The sequence below is a fragment of the Ranitomeya variabilis genome, chromosome 3 (genome assembly GCF_051348905.1).
Source record: "Ranitomeya variabilis isolate aRanVar5 chromosome 3, aRanVar5.hap1, whole genome shotgun sequence".
In the NCBI taxonomy this organism is placed as follows: Eukaryota; Metazoa; Chordata; class Amphibia; order Anura; family Dendrobatidae; genus Ranitomeya; species Ranitomeya variabilis.
The window spans coordinates 749,172,353-749,191,413 of NC_135234.1; the positions used below are offsets into that span (position 1 = coordinate 749,172,353).

The 19,061-nt window shown below is 46.1% G+C and overlaps 1 protein-coding gene across 1 annotated transcript in view; it reads right to left on the reverse strand.

Annotated features, from left to right (window-relative positions):
• The window catches only part of NAALAD2 (N-acetylated alpha-linked acidic dipeptidase 2), a 77,656-nt gene extending 60,484 nt beyond the window's left edge, over positions 1-17,172 (reverse strand). Inside the window, exons 1-2 of the mRNA XM_077298550.1 lie at positions 17,024-17,172; positions 7,660-7,805 (exon numbers count right to left, since the gene is read on the reverse strand). Of these exons, the coding sequence (XP_077154665.1) occupies positions 7,660-7,744 (85 nt within the window). The 5' untranslated portion in view covers positions 7,745-7,805; positions 17,024-17,172. The remainder of the gene's footprint in view (positions 1-7,659; positions 7,806-17,023) is intronic.
• Positions 17,173-19,061: the final 1,889 nt, after the last annotated feature.

The window sequence follows — 19,061 nt, forward strand, 5'->3', positions numbered from 1 at the left end:
ACACATGACAATCGGGTATTCGTGAATCCTGGGATTTTCGCCCCTTATCTAACCCCTACCCAACCCACACAGACTATCCATCCAACTTACCCACTCCCTAAATAACGATTCGCCACAATTTTTTCATTTGGATAAATTGGCCACAGCAGCCTTTATTAACATTTAACATAACGGTTTATTTATTTAACAGTATTCACGGGGAGGGCGGGCCTCGAAGCCCAAAAATGTAACAAAAATTCAGGTCAATATCCATAATCTTGGCCCCCCAGGTCGTGTCTAGCCAGTAGGCACCAGCTCAGAGACACACAGAGACTCGCCCTGCCAATATCCTTCAAAATTACCCACGGATCCCAGTTATCTCCTCCATGTGATCCTTACGTTCCATTCCATTTAATCCACTCGAGGGGGAGTCCAGGACCTTTGGGATCCTCCCCCCCTCCGAGCCACCACCTGTTAGCACCACCAACCTCGAGGACCTCCCCCCCCGAGCCACCACCTGTTAGCACCACCAACCTCGAGGACCTCCCCCCCCCCCGCCACCAGCATAAATGTTCTGACCCCTCAAATATTTATGTCACGCCACACCAGCAAACCTTTTTCAATGCCCTCTTGTATTGCCAAGCACCACATATCGAGACCGATTGCATTCAAATGAATACCATCCTTCCTCCAATACTCCCCCTTTCCAGACTCCAAATCCCTATGCCGCACCACAATTGCCCCATTCCTCACCATGAACCGTGACACTGCTCTATTAAATTTGATCCTAGCCTTATTCAAACCTTGCACCGACCTCACCCCATGCCATACTTTCCTGGGGATGATGTCTGACCACACCACTATTAACCTCAGGAACATGGACCAGAGCCTCAACATGTCGAACTTAACGTCTTTAATTAGTTCTCTACACGGACGTTTCCCTAGGTCATTTCCCCCCAAATGTATCACCAACAGGTCTGGGACCCGATCTAAACGAACGAATTTATGAAACTCGGGTAATAATTGTCTCCAGAACATCCCCAGTTTACCAATCCACCTCACAACTCCCAATGTTCTCGACACTCCTAGTTGTCTCCCATCTGGACGAACATCGGCCCTCATTGCTGCCCAGAAGACAAATGAATGACCCATGATCCAAACGAGTAATTGTATCGGCTCTAGCTTCCTGGGCGCTGTGTTCCCAGCAGCCGCCGTTCCAGAATCCAGTAGCGGTCTGTCCAAACAGGAACCTCTTCTGTCCTCTTGTTGAATCGGCACAGTGGAAGCTGACCTGGATTAGCCTTTGCGTCCCCAGCGTCCAGAAAATCGCTGCTATCCATATTGGGCCAGGATTGTGACCCGGCTCTCATAGGAGAATGACCGGACCGATAATTTCCCCCCCCCCCCCCCCGGAGCTGTAGATCCCCCTGAATCCAATCGGTGATAGGACTCCCTGAGGCCTACGCTCAGCGACTTCGCCTCCACCGGCCGTTAAATCAGATGCACTAGGCAGCCAATTGTTATCTATATGAGCAGCTGCAGCCAATGAGCGGGGGGGGCTACTGCACCGCCACTCATCAGCCGCCCTGCGTACCGGGGTGTGTGTCGCTAACTCCTCCCGCTCGCCTTCCAAACGCCGAGCAGTGGCCCTGACCAGACGGGGCACCCGCCGCTCCATAATCCGGATCCCTAGCTGCCGGTGAATAGGCGGATCTTTCGATGTCCCTCCTGGGGGGAAGGTGCCTGACATACAGGCCCTCGCAAGCTCCTCTGCACTCCCTGCCACCGCTGATCCGTGCCCATCTCGCCGTAGTAGCTGAGAGAGAGGCCGACACCTCCCCCGCTGCAGGCCCCGCTGAGATGATAGATTCCTCCCGGCTCCTAGTCCGCGTGCCCCGCGCCTACGGCATGCGACCTCAGCCGGAGGGTCCCCGGAGAGGCTCCTTACACGGCGCTGGGCCTGGGGGGTGACTTCGGGGCTAAGGCGCTCCAGAGGCCTAGACCTCCGAGGCTGACGCCCTTCACCTTGCGTTTGAGAGTGCCCGGATTCCCCGTCGGACAGCAGGCCTTGAATAGATGCCTGCAGCCACCCCGTGCCTCTGGATCCGGCGGCAGCCCGTAATTGCTGCAACATCGCCTCCATCATACAGTTACCCTGCAGCTTGTTTTCTTTGTGCTGGAGTACCTAAAATGGTTGCCCTCTCAGAATAGCTCTTATAGCACCCACTTTGGCTCCGCCTTTTTCCCTCATCTCTCCTCTTTAACCCTATCCTGACTCCCCAATTCAAATCCTTAACACCTCCCAATCCAACCACATTCAAAATGCTCAACTCCTATAGGCCCACTCAATCCTGTCATGACGTCCTCCCTTCAAAGGCCTGTGGCCCAGTACGGCCTCACTGGATCCACCATTCACAATAGGTGATGTCACAGCTCACCTCCTCCTGTACAATGACTGATAACACCTCTATATACAGTAGATAACACAGGATCCACCATTTACAATAGGTGATGTCACAGCTCACCTCCACCTGTACAATGACTGATAACACCTCTATATACAGTAGATAACACAGGATCCACCATTCACAATAGGTGATATCACAGCTCACCTCCTCCTGTACAATCACTTCTATATACAATAGACACAGGATCCACCAATCACAATATGTGATGTCACAGCTGACCCCAATCTCCCTCCCTTCATAATGAAGATTGCACCCGATTATTAGATGGTTCAAAACAAAATTACAATTTTTTTATGATATAAAAAAAAAAAATTGGCAACATTATTTTTTTAAATAATACAAAACCTGACTTAATTTCTTGTCCACTACTAGGACAACCCCTTCTTGATCTAAATGTTTGGCGCCCATGAGATGAAAAAAGCCTATACTCACCTCCCGTGCTGGCGCCATTCCAGTGGTGTCAACACTTGCGGTCCCGGGACTCTGGTGAAGTTGCTATGATATGTGAGCCTGGCGCCTAATCCCACTGTCTCCGCCTTAGGACAAATTGAACATCAAGAGGAAATGAGAGAGCAGCAGCAGCCCGACTTCCCCTTCATATCTGATTTGTCTGAGGGAGGGGATGGTGATGCCGGTGCTGATTGAACGCAAGGCTCCTGTGTCATAATAAACTCAAGAGACCCAGGAGTGCCGACACTACTGGAATGGTGCAGCATGGGAGGCGAGATTCAGTGTTTTTGTTTTGTTGGGGGTCAAGCTTGGGGTATGAACAGTGGACAACTTCTTTATTGGCCGAGCAGCATTTTTCAAATCTGAACACAAACGCTGCAACATATCCCAGTGACTGTCAGAATGTTTATTAGAGACACATTGTACTTTATGTTATTAGTAAATTTAGCTTGATATGAAAATATCTGAAATATGGTAACAATTTGTGAAAAATTAGCAATTTTCAAACTTTGCTTAGATCCCGACGACACCAAGTAGTCATGGTATACTACATGGTAAAAACATTGGCGTCGGTCAAAAGTACCACTAGCCCCGCAAAAAAAAACCTCACATGGCAATAATGATGGAAAAATAAAAAAGTTATGGCTCTGAGAAGAAGGGGAGCAAATAATGAAAACTCAAAAATGGAAAAACCCAAGGTGGTGAAGGGGGATAAAAATTGTTTTTTAATTATTTATTTATTCGTTAAAGACAAGAACAGAAAACTACAAAGGTAAAGCACTGATTATACACTGCTCAAAAAAAAATAAAGGGAACAATAAAATCCCACATCCTAGATATCTCTGAATGAAATATTCCAGTTGTAAATCTTTATTCATTACATAGTGGAATGTGTTCAGAACAATAAAACAAAAAATGATCAATGTAAATCAAAATGAATATCCCATGGAGGTCTGGAGTTGGAATGATGCTCAAAAACAAAGTGGAAAATGAAGTTACAGGCTGATCCAACTTCAGTGGAAATGCCTCAAGACAAGGAAATGATGCTCAGTAGTGTGTGTGGCCTCCACGTGCCTGTATGACCTCCCTACAACGCCTGGGCAAGCTCTTGATGAGGCAGTGGATGGTCTCCTGAAGGATCTCCTCCCAGACCTGGACTAAAGCATCCACCAACTCCTGGACAGTCTGTGGTGCAACGTGACGGTGGTGGATGGTGCGAGACATGATGTCCCAGATGTGTTCAATCGGATTCAGGTCTGGGGAACTGGCGGGCTAGTCCATAGCTTCAATGCCTTCATCTTGCAGGAACTGCTGACAGACTCCAGCCACATGAGGTCTGGCATTGTCCTGCATTAGGAGGAACCCAGGGCCAACCGCACCATCATATGGTCTCACAAGGGGTCTGAGGATCTCATCTCGGTACCTAATGGCAGTCAGGCTACCTCTGGCTGTGTGGCCCTCCAAAGAAATGCCACCACACACCATTACTGACCTATTGCCAAACTGGTCATGCTGAAGGATGTTGCAGGCAGCAGATCACTCTCCACAGCATCTCCAGACTCTGTCACGTCTGTCACATGTGTTCAGTGTGAACCTTCTTTCATCTGTGAAGTGCACAGAGCGCCAGTGGTGAATTTGCCAATCCTGGTGTTCTGTGGCAAATGCCATGCGTCCTGCACGGTGTTGGGCTGTGAGCACAACCCCCATCTGTGGATGTCGGGCACTCAGTCCATCCTCATGGAGTCGGTTTCTAACCGTTTGTGCAGACACATGCACATTTGTGGCCTGCTGGAGGTCATTTTGCAGGGCTCTGGCAGTGCTCCTCCTGTTCCTCCTTGCGCAAAGGTGGAGGTAGCGGTCCTGCTGCTGGGTTGTTGCCCTCCTACAGCCCCCTCCACATCTCCTGGTGTACTGGCCTGTCTCCTGGTAGCGACTCTGGACACTACGCTGACAGACATAGCAAACCTTCTTGCCACAGCTCGCATTGATGTGCCATCCTGGATGAGCTGCACTGCCTGAGCCACTTGTGTGGGTTGTAGAATCCATCTCATGCTACCACGAGTGTGAAAGCAAAACCAACATTCAAAAGTGACCAAAACATCAGCCAGAAAGCATTGGTACCGAGATGTGGTCTGTGGTCCCCACCTGCAGAACCACTCCTTTATTGAGGGTTTCTTGATAATTGCTAATAATTTCCATTTCCATCTATTCCATTTGCACAACAGCATGTGAAATTGATTGTCAATCAGTGTTGCTTCCTAAGTGGACAGTTTGATTTCACAGAAGTTTGGCTTTACTTGGAGTTACATTCTGTTTAAGTGTTCCCTTTATTTTTTTGAGCAGTATATAGGTCACTGACATATTTCTACATATTTATTGCTATCTTGGCACTTTGAACACATAGAGATCTGTCATTTCAATTCCAGTACGTGTGACACGGACGTGGATGGTACATACGGACACACGGATGGTACATACGGACACACGGATGGTACATACGGACACACGGACGGTACATACGGACATAGATAGCACTGGTACTTTTTTCTTCCAGTACAGGAAATATCAGGACGTGTGAAGGAGGCCTAAGAGTCTAGTGAGAACGTTCAGCCCACCACAGGCACCTCACAGAATTTCCAAACATTAGGCTATGGAAATCAATCAAAAATTTAATTTTTACCATTAAATTACAAGAGCTGCACATTTCTCATTTTCACAAGGGGCAATAGGAGAAAATAGAATTCACAATTTGTTACGAATTTAATCTGCTAGTAATTTTACAGTCCGAATATGGACCACAGTGTCCGAAATGACTGTGGGACGCAGGACCAAAACCTACGACGTTGTGTGGGTCTACGAGAAGTCGGTCGGTGCCGGTCAGGAGGACACTTCAGTCCGCAAATATGGACTGTAAAATACACAAGTACAAACCCGTCCTAACATGGCAGCCCACTATTTTTCAGTCGCCAGATTATGGACCCGAGTGGGGGGTTTGTAAATTCATAGGATGAGTTGACATTTTTATTGGTGCCACTTTGAGTACATAAGTTTGATCGCCGTTTACTGAGATTTTAAGCAGAAATGTAGGACTTATTTTCTTTCTTCTTGTGGAGGTATGGTTACACGTTGCGTTTTTTGCTGAAAATGTTATGCAAAGTATTTTACCTTACCAGAGTCATCTATGACATTTCTGATATCTTTATGCACGCATTGTTTTTGCCAAGACTCAGCATGTCAATTTTTTCTGCGTAGTTGTGGAAAATCTCAAGAAAAAAAAAAAAAGAAACACTGCAAATATAAATGTAAAAAACACATCAAAAACACACGTAATGCGTAATGCACGCATCAGTTTTCCTGCCACCACTTTGTTTTTTTTTGGTGCAGGAAAAAAAACTCGGCAAATACCCCACGCGTGCACATAGACGTCTAAATGAAGCTTGAGGTTATTTTTTTTATATATATATATATATATATATATTTTTTTTTTTTTTTTGCTATAACTGGAGATAACACATAGATAAAAGAGATAAAAGGCCACCATAAAATAAAAACGGCTTTATTAAAATACAATGTGATTCAGCTACAGAAAGCCTTCATCAGATTAGGCTATAGATCTAAGTACATATTAGATATATACTGTATGCCCGATGAATGCAGCCACAGTGCGTTTTAATGCCGCCGCTTTTATTTTATTATTATTATTTTTATTTTATTTCTCTGTCTATTCACCTGGTTTAATTTTTTTATTTTTTTGCATGCAAGAAAAAAAAAAAATCAGCCATTTCCCATCACTATGCTAAATCCCAATCTCATACATTATTGTCCGTTTCTTATTTTTTTTATCATCAGTCTGGCATTTTGTTTTTCCCCATGCTAAAAAAAATAAAATAAAATAAAAATATAATAATAATAATAATAATTCCAAGCTTCTCCTCCCCATTAAACATCCGATCGCAGTTTTTTCACTGATTTACAGTAAGTGACTCGTATAAAAAGCCAATATCTGTGAAAAAAAAGGACGCAGGAATGAGAAATTAATCAGAAACACGAGCGTAAACCTCGTACACAACCAATAGCCATTGCTAGGGGAGACGCTAGTGAATGCAGGGACGGACGGGGACAGACGAGGGCCCCCGCGCAAGAACAACATAGGGGTCCCCTGCAGTCCCATAACTCAGGAGAATGCACAATTCCACCTGCTTCGGTGGTAGAAGTGGCCCCCCGACCTCTAGGGCCCCTGTGCGACTGCACCCGTGGCACCAATGATATGTCCGCCTCTGGGAGAACGTCTGTCCTCTGTAGTGATCCGGCTCCATCACCTGCTGTTCTACATAGGACTGACGGAACATGTCCATAACAGAACACAGAGAGAGGAAGATTTTTGCCGGTCCTCACCCCCGGACCTAGATTATTACTATGATAAGGATGCAGGGTAAATGTGTAATGCAGCATAAAAAACCTGTGCAATTAATAATAGGATTATGTTAATAATTTTTTTATTAATTATTATTTTTTTATTTTTTCTATTATTTAATTATGAATTGTCAGTATAACAAACAACTATGTAATTAATTTTTTTTTTTTTTTTTAAATGACTACAAAAATCTGATCCCCAGTGCCCACATCAGGCATTGTAATGTCACACCTGCTCCTGTGCCCGGTTATAACGCCTGGTGGGGTCCTGCACCGCTCAGAACAGGTGATTGTCACTTCAGGCTGACAGCTGTTCTCTGCTACACGTTGTAACACACGAGGCACTCACCTACAAGCACTCCCAGGAGGAAGAACACAGCCAGGGACAGAACAACCACCACACAGGTCCTCTTCACTCCTCTCTTCCTGGCCATGAAGCCTCCTGACCTGCCGGATCGCCTTCCGCTCTGCTGATGACAGGCACCGGGGAACGTTCTGTAATGGAAGGAGAAGTTTGGAATCTTTCTAAACTTTTGTTTTTCCAATTCTGAAAGTGAATACTCGCGACACCTAGCGGCGGACAGCGCAAATGACATGTGGTTACTTTACAGTGGAGTAAACGTGTGGGTTAGAAAAAACATATATGTTCATCTTAGAATTGTATGCCACTGATTGACTAATCCTTTTGATAATAATTACAGCAAAAGAAACATTTTTTTTCTGTTGAAATGTACCTAAAATGAACCTTAAAGGGAACCTGATGCCGGTGAGCTTAGCTCACCTTCGATTTTGGGGGTGACAGGTTCCCTTTAATATATATCCACATGCAGTAACATTTTTTGACAAGTGTCAGATTGTGAAACAGTCTGGATTATGAGATGTCATAAATTGAGTTCAGGTGGCCATATAAAAACTCTGGCAAGCCATGTCCTCAAATTTCTGTGTGCAGTGGCGTAACTAGAGTCCAATGGACCCGGTGGAAAATTTGGAACTGCACCCCCCGCATGCTGGACAGAGGTATGGGTCCTTGATTCATTCTAGATGCAACAATGTCCCCGCTCCTGGGTCCTTCCTGTAATAATCTCCCCATCCTGGGACCCTTCCAAAAATCATGTCCTAATCCTGGCCCCTTGCAGTAATAATGTCCCCCATCCTGACCCCTTGCTGTAATAATGTCCCCCATGCTGGGCCCTTCCAGTAATAATGCTCCCCACCCTGGTCTCCATCCTCTAAGGCTTCTTAAGGTCTGCAGATTTTTCCGCAGCGGATTTGAGAAATCCGCAGGTAAAAGGCACTGCAATTTACTGCGGATTTTGCGCTGATTCCACCTGCGGTTTTACACCTGTGGATTCCTATAGAGGAGCAAGTGTAAACCGCTGTGGAATCCGCACAGAGAATTGACATGCTGCGGAATGTAAACAGCAGCGTTTATGTGCGTTTTTTTCCGCAGCATGGGCACAGAGGTTTCTGATTTCCATAGGTTTACATTGTAATGTAAGCTCATGGAAAACTGCTGCGGATCCGCAGCAAAATCCGCAACTTCTGCACATAGCCTAACAATGTCTATGTAATGAACACAGCCGAACGTCATTGGAGTCAATGGGAGTAGAAATTACCGAATGTGTTCGGAACCGATCTTCAAACATAAATTCGGCACGAATAGGGTACTAATATGGCACGAATATGGCAAATTCAGATTCGGCAACCAAATAAGAACAAATTCGCTCAACTCCAATGCCGACCTCTGATTGGCTGGTGTGGCACCCCAGGAGTTCAGGTACCACAGTGGTGCTGCCCTCGGGGAGGGTAATGTCATGCCAGGAGACAGGAGGGATCCCTTTGGCAGGTAAGCTGTACATGCAACACATTCTGACTCCAGGCCAGAAGGGGGAGCTCTAAGCCCAGTTTTAGGGGAGCTTCCCTCAATATTGATCCTGGTCTGGAGGAGGAATGAGTTCAGTGCAGTCTGAGAGAGACACGAGACAGGAAAGGAGCAGAGGAGAGAGTTAGTTGTTCCAGGGAAACATAAGAGAAGGAAGTCTGGTGCAGACAAGCAGAGAATGAAGGAGCTCAGAGGAACTTAGGAGCTAGAGGAGGGCTGCTATTGGGCCCCTCTAAGGCTTCTTTCACATTTCCGTCGGTAGTCGGCCGTCACACAGCGTCGGCGCGACATACCGACGGACGTTTGTGAAATAGTGGATTACGTGTGCAGCAGATGCAGTGTTTCAACGGGTCCGCTGTCCAAAAAGGTAAAGTGTAAAATCCCGGGGAGGAGAGAGATTTCCTGCCGGGCATGCTCAGTAGGACGCAGGAGCGCTATCCCCCATCCACTAAGGGTACTAAGCCTACATGTCCACCAGCAAGACGCAGTTGCGCCGCTGTTACCGCACTACAAGTGCGACTTTAGAGTAAGACCCGGGAGGGTCGAAACGTCAAATCACTCAGTCGCTTATACTGCCTACTATTTGATATGTCACATTTGATTTTCTGTTTTTCACTTGAATAAATTAGCAAATTTAAAAAAATCCTTTTGTTTCTAAGATATTCCACACAGGGAGTGCGGTGGATTTCAATAATACTGCTCAGTAGGAAACACAGGATCCAACGTACAGAAAAACGTTCCCTTGAACGTTTTTAGCAGACGACGGTCCACCAAAATGCACAGGATCCAGTGCATGACGGACATACAAATTTGCAGGATCCTGTTTTCCAGGTCACCACCTGACAGCACACTGGAGGACGTGCTTCTTATCTGTCATGGGACAGAAAACACGAGAGGTTAAAAGGACCCTCCCCCTACCACCCTTCAGTGTTTTTCCTGTCCCATGATGGATAGGAACGGACAAGAGGAAGACTGACCTTTCTGTGCAGGAGGTGTGAATCGGGGGGGCTCAGCTTCTCCCTTCCCGCCATGAGGCACCCGCAGGCCGACACCCGCCCAGGGTCCCTCGGCCTACCAGTGCAGCGCTGCTCCTGGTCCGAGGGTCGCTTCCCCCTGCCGGGGGCACTCGACCCTTCTGTCGCGCCCCCTGTGGTGTGGTATCGATGCCTGGAACGCCTCTGCTGAACGCGGATCTCCATGCGGTTTTTCCGGGGGAACTCTGCTGAGGATACACCGCTCTCAAGTTCCGGGCCGCGTGTCACATCCTGTTTGCGGCTGAGGGGGGCGGGCGGCACTTTCCTCCATGGAGAATACTTCCGCAGTGGTCAGTTCGCACTGGAGCAACACATCCAGGAAGCATGAAGGTATGAGGGGCTGTGGTGTAAGTGATCCTCATTCTGCCATGGAGGACGCAACCAGGTCTGATGCAGGGCAGGAGGTCCTAGGACATGTAAGTGATAGGGCGGTAGCTCTAGATTTCTATAGCAGCATAATTTTACGGTAGTAGTGGCAATTATATATTTTGTAGGTCTCCTTCTTACCAGAAAAGACCATAAAGAAGCCCAGCAGAAATAGAAAATGTCCTATTTGTAAAGCTAAGCTGAAGGAAGCCTGGCAGAAACCCCTATGTGAGGCATGCACCTGCAAGATTGTAGGGGAAGAGCAGGCTTCTCTTATGTCTAATATGAGAGCCATTATAAGGGAGGAAGTTCAAGCCTCTGTGTCAGGCTTAGTTCCCCCTCAACCATCACCTTCTGAAAGATCCAGGAAGAGGCCTAGAGAAGAGGTTTCCTCAGTGGACTCGTCCTTTTCTGACTCAGATCCGGAGGAGGAAAGTGAAGAGTTTCCAGAGAAAGGAAGAAGACTCTTCTTTTCTGCAGCCGACACAAGAGAACTTTTAGAGGCAGTAAGGCATACTATGCAAATTGAAGAGCCTCAACCGATGTGTTCAGTACAAGATGAGATGTTTTGGGGGATTACGCTCCCAGACTTCTAAGGTTTTTCCGGTAAACTCCCATATCCGCTCTATGATTTTAGAGGAATGGGAGGAGGCGGAAAAAAGATTAAACATTCCCAAGGACTTTACACTCCGCTTACCTTTTGACCCAGAAGAAGTCAAGGAATGGGTGGACATTCCTAAAATAGACATCCCACTGGCTAAAGTGTTCAAAAGGACGTCAATTCCTTTTGAAGGCACCTCTAACCTAAAAGAGCCCATGGATAGGAAAGCAGATGGCGTTTTAAAAAGGGCCTGGGAAAGTGCAGCGGAATCATAGGAGCTAATATTGCAGCGACATCAGTGGCTCGCTCCATGCACCTGTGGATAGATGATCTCCAAATCAGTTGTCAGCTAAAACTCCTAGGGAAGCTATTTTAAAATCTCTCCCTCTGATAAAACTAGCAACCACTTTTTTAGCAGATGCTTCTGCAGAATCAGTAAGGTTTGCGGCCAGGAGTCAATCCCTATCCAATACAGCCAGAAGAGCTATTTGGCTCAAGAGTTGGTCAGGAGATATGCATTCTAAAAACAGGCTGTGTTCTATACCCTTTTCAAGGGGCAGAGTCTTAGGACCTGTCCTCGATGATATTTTGGAAAACACCTCAGATGTAAAGAAAGGGTTCCCTGAAGACAAGCCTAAAAGGTTTCAGCCCTTTTGTAGACCCCGTTATAATGAAAACCCAGATTACAGATTACAGGGGGAAAGGGAAACAGGGTAGATGGAGTTAACAAAAAGGGGGAGAGAGCAGGTTCAAAAAGACTCAAGCTACTCAGGTTCGGGGTCTAACTACCAGAGAAAATGACGCCATCAGAGTAGAGGGCCGGCTAACCGAGTTTCTAGGGGGATGGCGGAAAGTTACCACAAGCCCGTGGGTCTTACAGGTGGTATTGCAGGGGTGCAAGATAGAATTCATGTCTCTACCTCCCGAAAGATTCTTTGTCTCCAGCACCCATCTAAATTCAGCATCCCCCATGTGGTCAGACATCCAGGACCTCCTGGACATGGCAGCAATTGTTACAGTACTCCCTCAAGAAGAGCGCAGAGGTCACTACTCGAATCTCTTCTCAATAATAAAATCGTTGGGAGAGTCAAGAACGATAATAAATTTAAAACACTTAAACAAATGGGTAACATACAAAAGATTCAAAATGGAGTCAATTCGGTCAACTATTCCCCTTCTAGGAAGAGGAGTGGTAGTGTGTTCTCTGGATCTAAAGAGTTCTAGCATAATCTACCATTACCAATTCCGCTGCCTGCCCTTCGGTCTAGCGTCAGCCCCCAGAGTTTTTACAAAACTCATGATAGAAGTCGTGGCCTACCTAAGAAATCAGGATATTATGGTGATCCCTTACTTAGACGACTTTCTAATTGCAGCAGACTCCACAGTCCAGCTCAGGGTCAACTGTCAATCCCTCATCTTTACACTGGAAAGTCTAGGATGGATCATAAACAGGACAAAGTCAGATCTGGTACCCAAGTCAAAAATAAAATTCTTGGGAGTCATACTGGATTCGGATGCAAGAATGTCTTACCTAACAGAGAAGAGGCTAAAGGGCCTAAGAGCAAAAGTCCATCAATTTACCCGAAGCCGGAATTCTATCAGAGACGCAATGAAGGTTTTAGGACTGATGACAGCCTGCATTCCTTGCGTGAACTGGAGCCAATTTCATTCTCGGCGACTACAGCATCTTGCGTCTTGGAACAGAAAACAAAACTCGCTAAGTCAGAAACTGAGACTCTCTCTTCAGGTCAAAACATCCTTAAAATGGTGGACACTTCCCAGAAATCTTCTGGTTGGTGTGCCATGGATTCAAAATCCAAGTATATCGGTTACAACAGACGCAAGCCAGCAGGGCTGGGGAGGCCACATCCAGGGAAGGTACTTCCAGGGACTTTGGGGAAAGAAGGACAGCAAGAAATCATCGAACTACAGGGAGCTACATGCAGTCTGGAAGGTCCTAGCAGCCGCCCAGTCCCTGGTAAAGAACAGACATATAAAAGTCTTTTCGGACAATACAACAACTGTAGCATTCCTTCGTCATCAGGGCGGTCCAAGACATCTTGCATTGCAAGGTCTAGCTGAACAGATCTTCAGATGGGCGGAAAAGTCTGTACTGTCAATCTCGGCAGTACACCTGGAAGGTTCCAAAAATCAGTTAGCAGACTTCCTAAGTAGGAGAACAGTGGTCCCTACAGAGTGGGAACTCCACAACGAAGTCTTCAACAGTCTTTGTCATCGCTGGGGGAAGCCGGAGGTGGACCTGCTCACTACCAAAAGGAACGCGAAAGTCAGAACCTTCTACTCTCTAAATCCATGGGAAAGCCCGGCAGGGATCGATGCTTTCTCACATCCCTGGAGCAACATGTTACTGTATGCATTCCCTCCGTTAGCATTGATTCAAAAAACGCTCAGAAAATCTGCAAAGACAGGGCTAAAGTTATTCTTATAGCACCCCATTGGCCGAAGAGGAGTTGGTTCCCCTTACTAAAGAAGTTATCAGAAGAGAAACCCCTCCTGTTACCGGAAAGAGAGGATCTTCTTCATCAAGGCCCAGTTCTACACCAGAACCCGGCGGCTCTTGGGTTGGCAGCCTGAATCCTGAATAACAGGTCCTAAGAATAAAATGACTATCAGATGATGTTATCTCTACCCTCCAAGCCAGTAGAAAACCGGTGACATCGGCTATCTATACGAAAATATGGAAACGATTTTGCAGTTTTTGTGAGGAGATGACAGTTGACACTGACCATCCTAATATTCCCAAGATCCTTGATTTTCTGCAGTCAGGTTTCAGGAAAGGGCTTAGGCCTAGTACGTTGAGGGTCCAAATAGCAGCCCTGAGTGTGTTCTATGATTTTCCTCTATCTACCCATCCCTGGATAAGTCGATTTTTTTTTTTATTTTTTATTTTTTAGGGCAGTCCAGAGACTAAAACCTTTAATTAGGAGATCGGTGCCACCGTGGGATCTTAACCTAGTCCTTAATGTTCTATGCGAACAGCCATGGGAGGTAGTGGGGGACATAGAAATCAGGAAGCTTTCCCTAAAAACAGCATTCTTAGTGGCAATAACGTTGGCAAAAAGATTGGGGGAATTACAGGCTTTATCAGTACAGAACCCGTACTTACAAACTTTCAATGATAGACTAGTCTTAAGACTCGACCCAGCCTTCACCCCTAAGGCTCAAATTCCAATATGAATCAGGAAATTGTCCTGCCATCGTTTTGTCAGTTCCCTAAAAATCAGAAGGAAAGTTTTTTTCATAATTTAGACATTAGGGAAACGGTGCTCAGGTACCTTGATTTAACTAAACCCTGGAGACTGGATAACAACCTATTTGTCCAGTTCAGAGGCCCAAATAAGGGGAAAAAAGCATCTAAAGCTACCATTGCGAGGTGGATTAGGTCCACAATCAGTTTAGCTTATGAATCACGGGGGAATATCTCCCCGGTTAACCTTAGGGCCCATTCATCTAGGGCCATGGTCACGTCGTTTGCGGAGAAAGGGGGGGCTTTGGCAGAACAAATCTGCAGTGTTGCATCCTGGTCCAGCCTTGGTATCTTTTCAAAACATTACAAGCTAGATGAAGTATATGCTCAGTTAGCTTTTGGTAGAAAGGTACTTCAAGCAGTAGTCCCACCCTAGATACCATTCTCCTTTGGTATTTCTCCAGTGTGCTGTCAGGTGGTGACCTGGAAAACGGTAATTAGACCTACCGGTAATTGTGTTTCCAGGAATCCATCCTGACAGCACTATTAGTTCCCTCCCTAATGAATGTTTTTGATACTCATGTGATGTAACATTTGTATGACTGGTTGATTTGTTATAATAAACCTTATTTTTGCATCCATCTAGAGGTGTTACTTTGAAAAGCACTGAAGGGTTGTAGGGGGAGGGTCCTTTTAACCTCTCGTGTTTCCTGTCCCATGACGGATAAGAAGGATCTCCTCCAGTGTGCTGTCAGGATGGATTCCTGGAAATACAATTACCGGTAGGTCTAATTACCATTTTTTTCACAAACCGATGTGAGGAGAAAGACGGAAGTGTGAAAGAGGCCTAAGCTGAGTGCAGAAACCAGGCACCGGGAGCCCGAGGCTGTGTGGAACTGCAAGTCCCACAGCAGAATCAGAGGGCAAGAAGCTAAAAGTGACTGGCCCACAATAAACCTGTGGTACAGCAGCATTTCAGAGCCCAGGAGTCACCATGTAAAGAGACCCCAGAGGAATGGCTCAAGTTGCCTACCATGCAGGCACTGTCCCAGGACAGGAGAGCAAGAGAACCTTGTTAGGACACCACAGGCAGCAAGGGACTAGAAACCAGCACATAGTAGAAGGCTCCCAAACTGACCGGGCAAAATGGATTTCCACCTGTCTTCAGGCTGCCTGGACCCCGAGGACACCTGTTGCCGGTACCCTGGACTGAGGCTGACTACAACATCAGCAAACCAGGTAAAGACCTCAACCCCGTGTCCTCCATTTATTTGCTGGCATCCGCCACACCATCCTTGCCATACACCTTCGCAGCCCTGGGGACCCTGCTTCACCTGTGGGAAGTGTCACTATCTTTGCTGCAGTAAAATTGCCCCAGAGGACCCCTTTAAGCAGCGTCGGTCACCTCTGACCGAGAACCACAGGTGACATCACGATTACAAACTTTATTACAACTCCCTTAAAAGACCTTCCCCTTTTACTTGAGTGCCAAGGGCCACGGACCGGGTCGCTGCCACCGTGACCACCCCTTTAATTGCGACCAGACCTGGTACCGAGTACCCCACTGCCATGGCGGGCGACTCACTGGCAGTGTTTATATGGCAATACAGGGAGCCGGCGGGTGCATCATTAGCTGACTGTGCATCTGAGGATGCACATCCAGATGAAATTGGCACCACTCTCCAGCATGGGCCCAGTCGTACCCTCTAGTGATGAGCGAATATACTCGTTACTCGATATTTCCTGAACACGCTCGGGTGACCTCCGAGTATTTTTTTTAGTGCTCGGAAATTTAGTTTTTATTGCCGCAGCTGAATGATTTACATCTGTTAGCCAGCATAAGTACATGTGGGGGTTGCCTGGTTGCTAGGAAATCCCCACATGCTGGCTAACAGATGTAAATCATTCAGCTGCGGCAAGAAAAACTAAATCTCCGAGCACTAAAAAATACTCGGAGGTCACCCGAGCGTGTTCAGGAAATATCGAGTAACGAGTATATTCGCTCATCACTAGTACCCCCTGTCTGTGTGCTCGTACGCTTACTGGGCAGATGCTGCATACCGTTTACATGCACCAATCTGGTCCTTGAATTAGGCCAAAGTAGGGCATCCTGTGTTTATTATCACGAAGACCGTTGGTCTAGGTGGAAAATCAGTTGTGTGCAAATAATAACTATAATGCGTGAACCACAGACCGCACACGTCCATATAACAAGCGCAATCCGATAATACCCATCTATGTACTAAGTAATCTAGATCATTTTGCAGGTTTTATATAGTCAGTATCTGCTAGAATTAGTCGCTCTGTCAGTTTTATTTGTCAAATTGATCAAAAAAGATACCGCGCTCTAGGGTATATGGTCAACAATATTAATGTTCAATGGGTGGGTAGACCCCCTGTTCAGATTGTGCACAGAGACCAAACCCCAATCTTAACAAGAACATACTTCCACAAATATGTACATGCGGTCCCTTTAAATACAACCCTGCCACTTGTTGAGTCACCCCAGATAAGCCACTTAAGGCGTGCCACTCGTGACCTATGAAGGGTCTGATACTCAATTACTTAATCAGCACATCCACAGCATGTAGTCTGAGACATCCCGTGCGTCTTGTCGCTTACCCCGCTTCCTGTTCACCACCGTTGCCGATTGTGGGATCCGGTACATCCGAGTGGGTAGGGGTGGCTCAGTGGAGTGTTCCACTGCAGTCTGTAGCAGTGGGAAAGACCGGGGAAGCCGCGCAGAGCCAGGGGTGCCTCAGCCTGTGGCGTCCCAGGTTACCGGCAGAAGGAAAAGATGGCCGACAGTGTTTGGCAGTCTGTGATGTCACTGAGGCTACGGAGCGTAGCTGGGGCCAAAATGCAAACCGACGCTTTCAAAGGACTCCGTCCTTCTTCAGGTACCGGCTTCCCCGGACTTTCCCACTGCTACAGACTGCAGTGGAACACTCTGCTGAACCATTCTAAGAACATGTTTGCCAGTGGTTTAATAGCCTCCTTACACAAGCAGACCGCGTTTCAGAGAAGCAGTGCATAACCGGTAATAGATCATTCAGTGTGCATAGGCTGCAATTTCTCTTGACAGCTTGAGTCCTGTTTACACAGGACCATGTGCTGAGAAGAATGATTGATGATCATTTGTGCAAACTAAAAGACCATTTGACCCAACGAACGAGCATTTTGCCGCAACATAAGTCCCATGTGACTTGGGCTCACATGCAACTTTTCTGGGGTTTGGCTATCCTACAGTTCTAAAATGGACTCAACCTGTGTGAGATTAGCTGTCGCTGACCAGAGTCGTTGTGTAGAAGTAGCGAAAAAACAGAACAACTGGCACCGTGTCCATCATTGTAAGACTGGCCAGACTGGTTCCTGATCAGTTCCTGAAGATGGAAAGAAATCAGCGTAGCCACCAGTGATGTTTCAGGTTTCATGCCTGAAATGACCTCTAAGAATCGATACACAGAAATGACTGCTGCGAATAGGAGTAAGCATGCTTACTACCGATGACCGAACATACCCGGATAAGGAGTTATCTGAGCATGCTTGGGTGCTAACCAAGTGACTTAAACGTGCTTGAATGTTCGAGTTTCTGCGGCTGCATGTCTTGCGATTGTTCGACAGCCGCAAGATATACAAGCATTGTCTCACAATCCCTGTGCACTGTGTATAGGGGTATTTTTTAATAATAATAATAATAATAATAATAATATCATCTTTATTTATATAGGGCCAACATATTCCGCAGTAACTTGATTACATTGGTGTGAGTGCACTATTTGTTTGCGCTTCTTTTCTCTTTCTTGTCGTCACATATTCCGCAGCACTTTACAGTTTTAGCCTATGTCCTTTCTCCCAGCTGGATGCTCTGTTAGTAGCCATTTTTTTATGTAATGCATGAATTTAATTTATTCTTCTGCAGCCTTGATCTATATATTGGCTTCCCCTCCAAAAGATGAGATTTTGTTTTATACGCCGTAATTTAGACACATCATACGAAGAGAACAATCACTGGAGAAGGACATCATGGACGGAAAAAGTAAAGAAACAAGGCGAAGAAGAGGACCAGCAACCCGATGTCTTGACACAATAAAGGTAACAGCAGAGAAGACCCTGGTGGACCTATCTAGGCTTGCACAAGATTGATCTTTCTGCATATGTTTCATCCATCAAGTCACTATGGCTGGATATCGAGGCAAAGGCCGTTAAATAAATAAATATGTAAACTGTGCTTAAATGAGAGACATATGGGTGGTTCATCTTTGTTTTCTCTTGCTGAATACCTTGGTTCTTGGTTGGATTGGGTCGCTTGTAGAGTTTGGGCTTGAGGAGACTTTAGCCATTTGTTTAGAAGTCGTTTGATCACTCTTAGTTTTCTCCTCTCTTCTTATTTCCAGTGATGTTGTATATTTCAGATGCTTTTGCAGTTCCTAATGCTTGTCTGTATTTCTGTGACCTAAACGTCTGTGTTACAGTGGGGGAAATAAGTATTAGATCCCTTGCTGATTTTGTAAGTTTGTCCACTGACAAAGACATGAACAGTGTGTAATTTTAAGGGTAGGTTAATTTTAAAATTGAGAGATTGAATATCAAAAATTAAATCCTGAAAATCACATTGTATAAATTATATCAATTTATTTGCATTTTGCATTTTATTTGA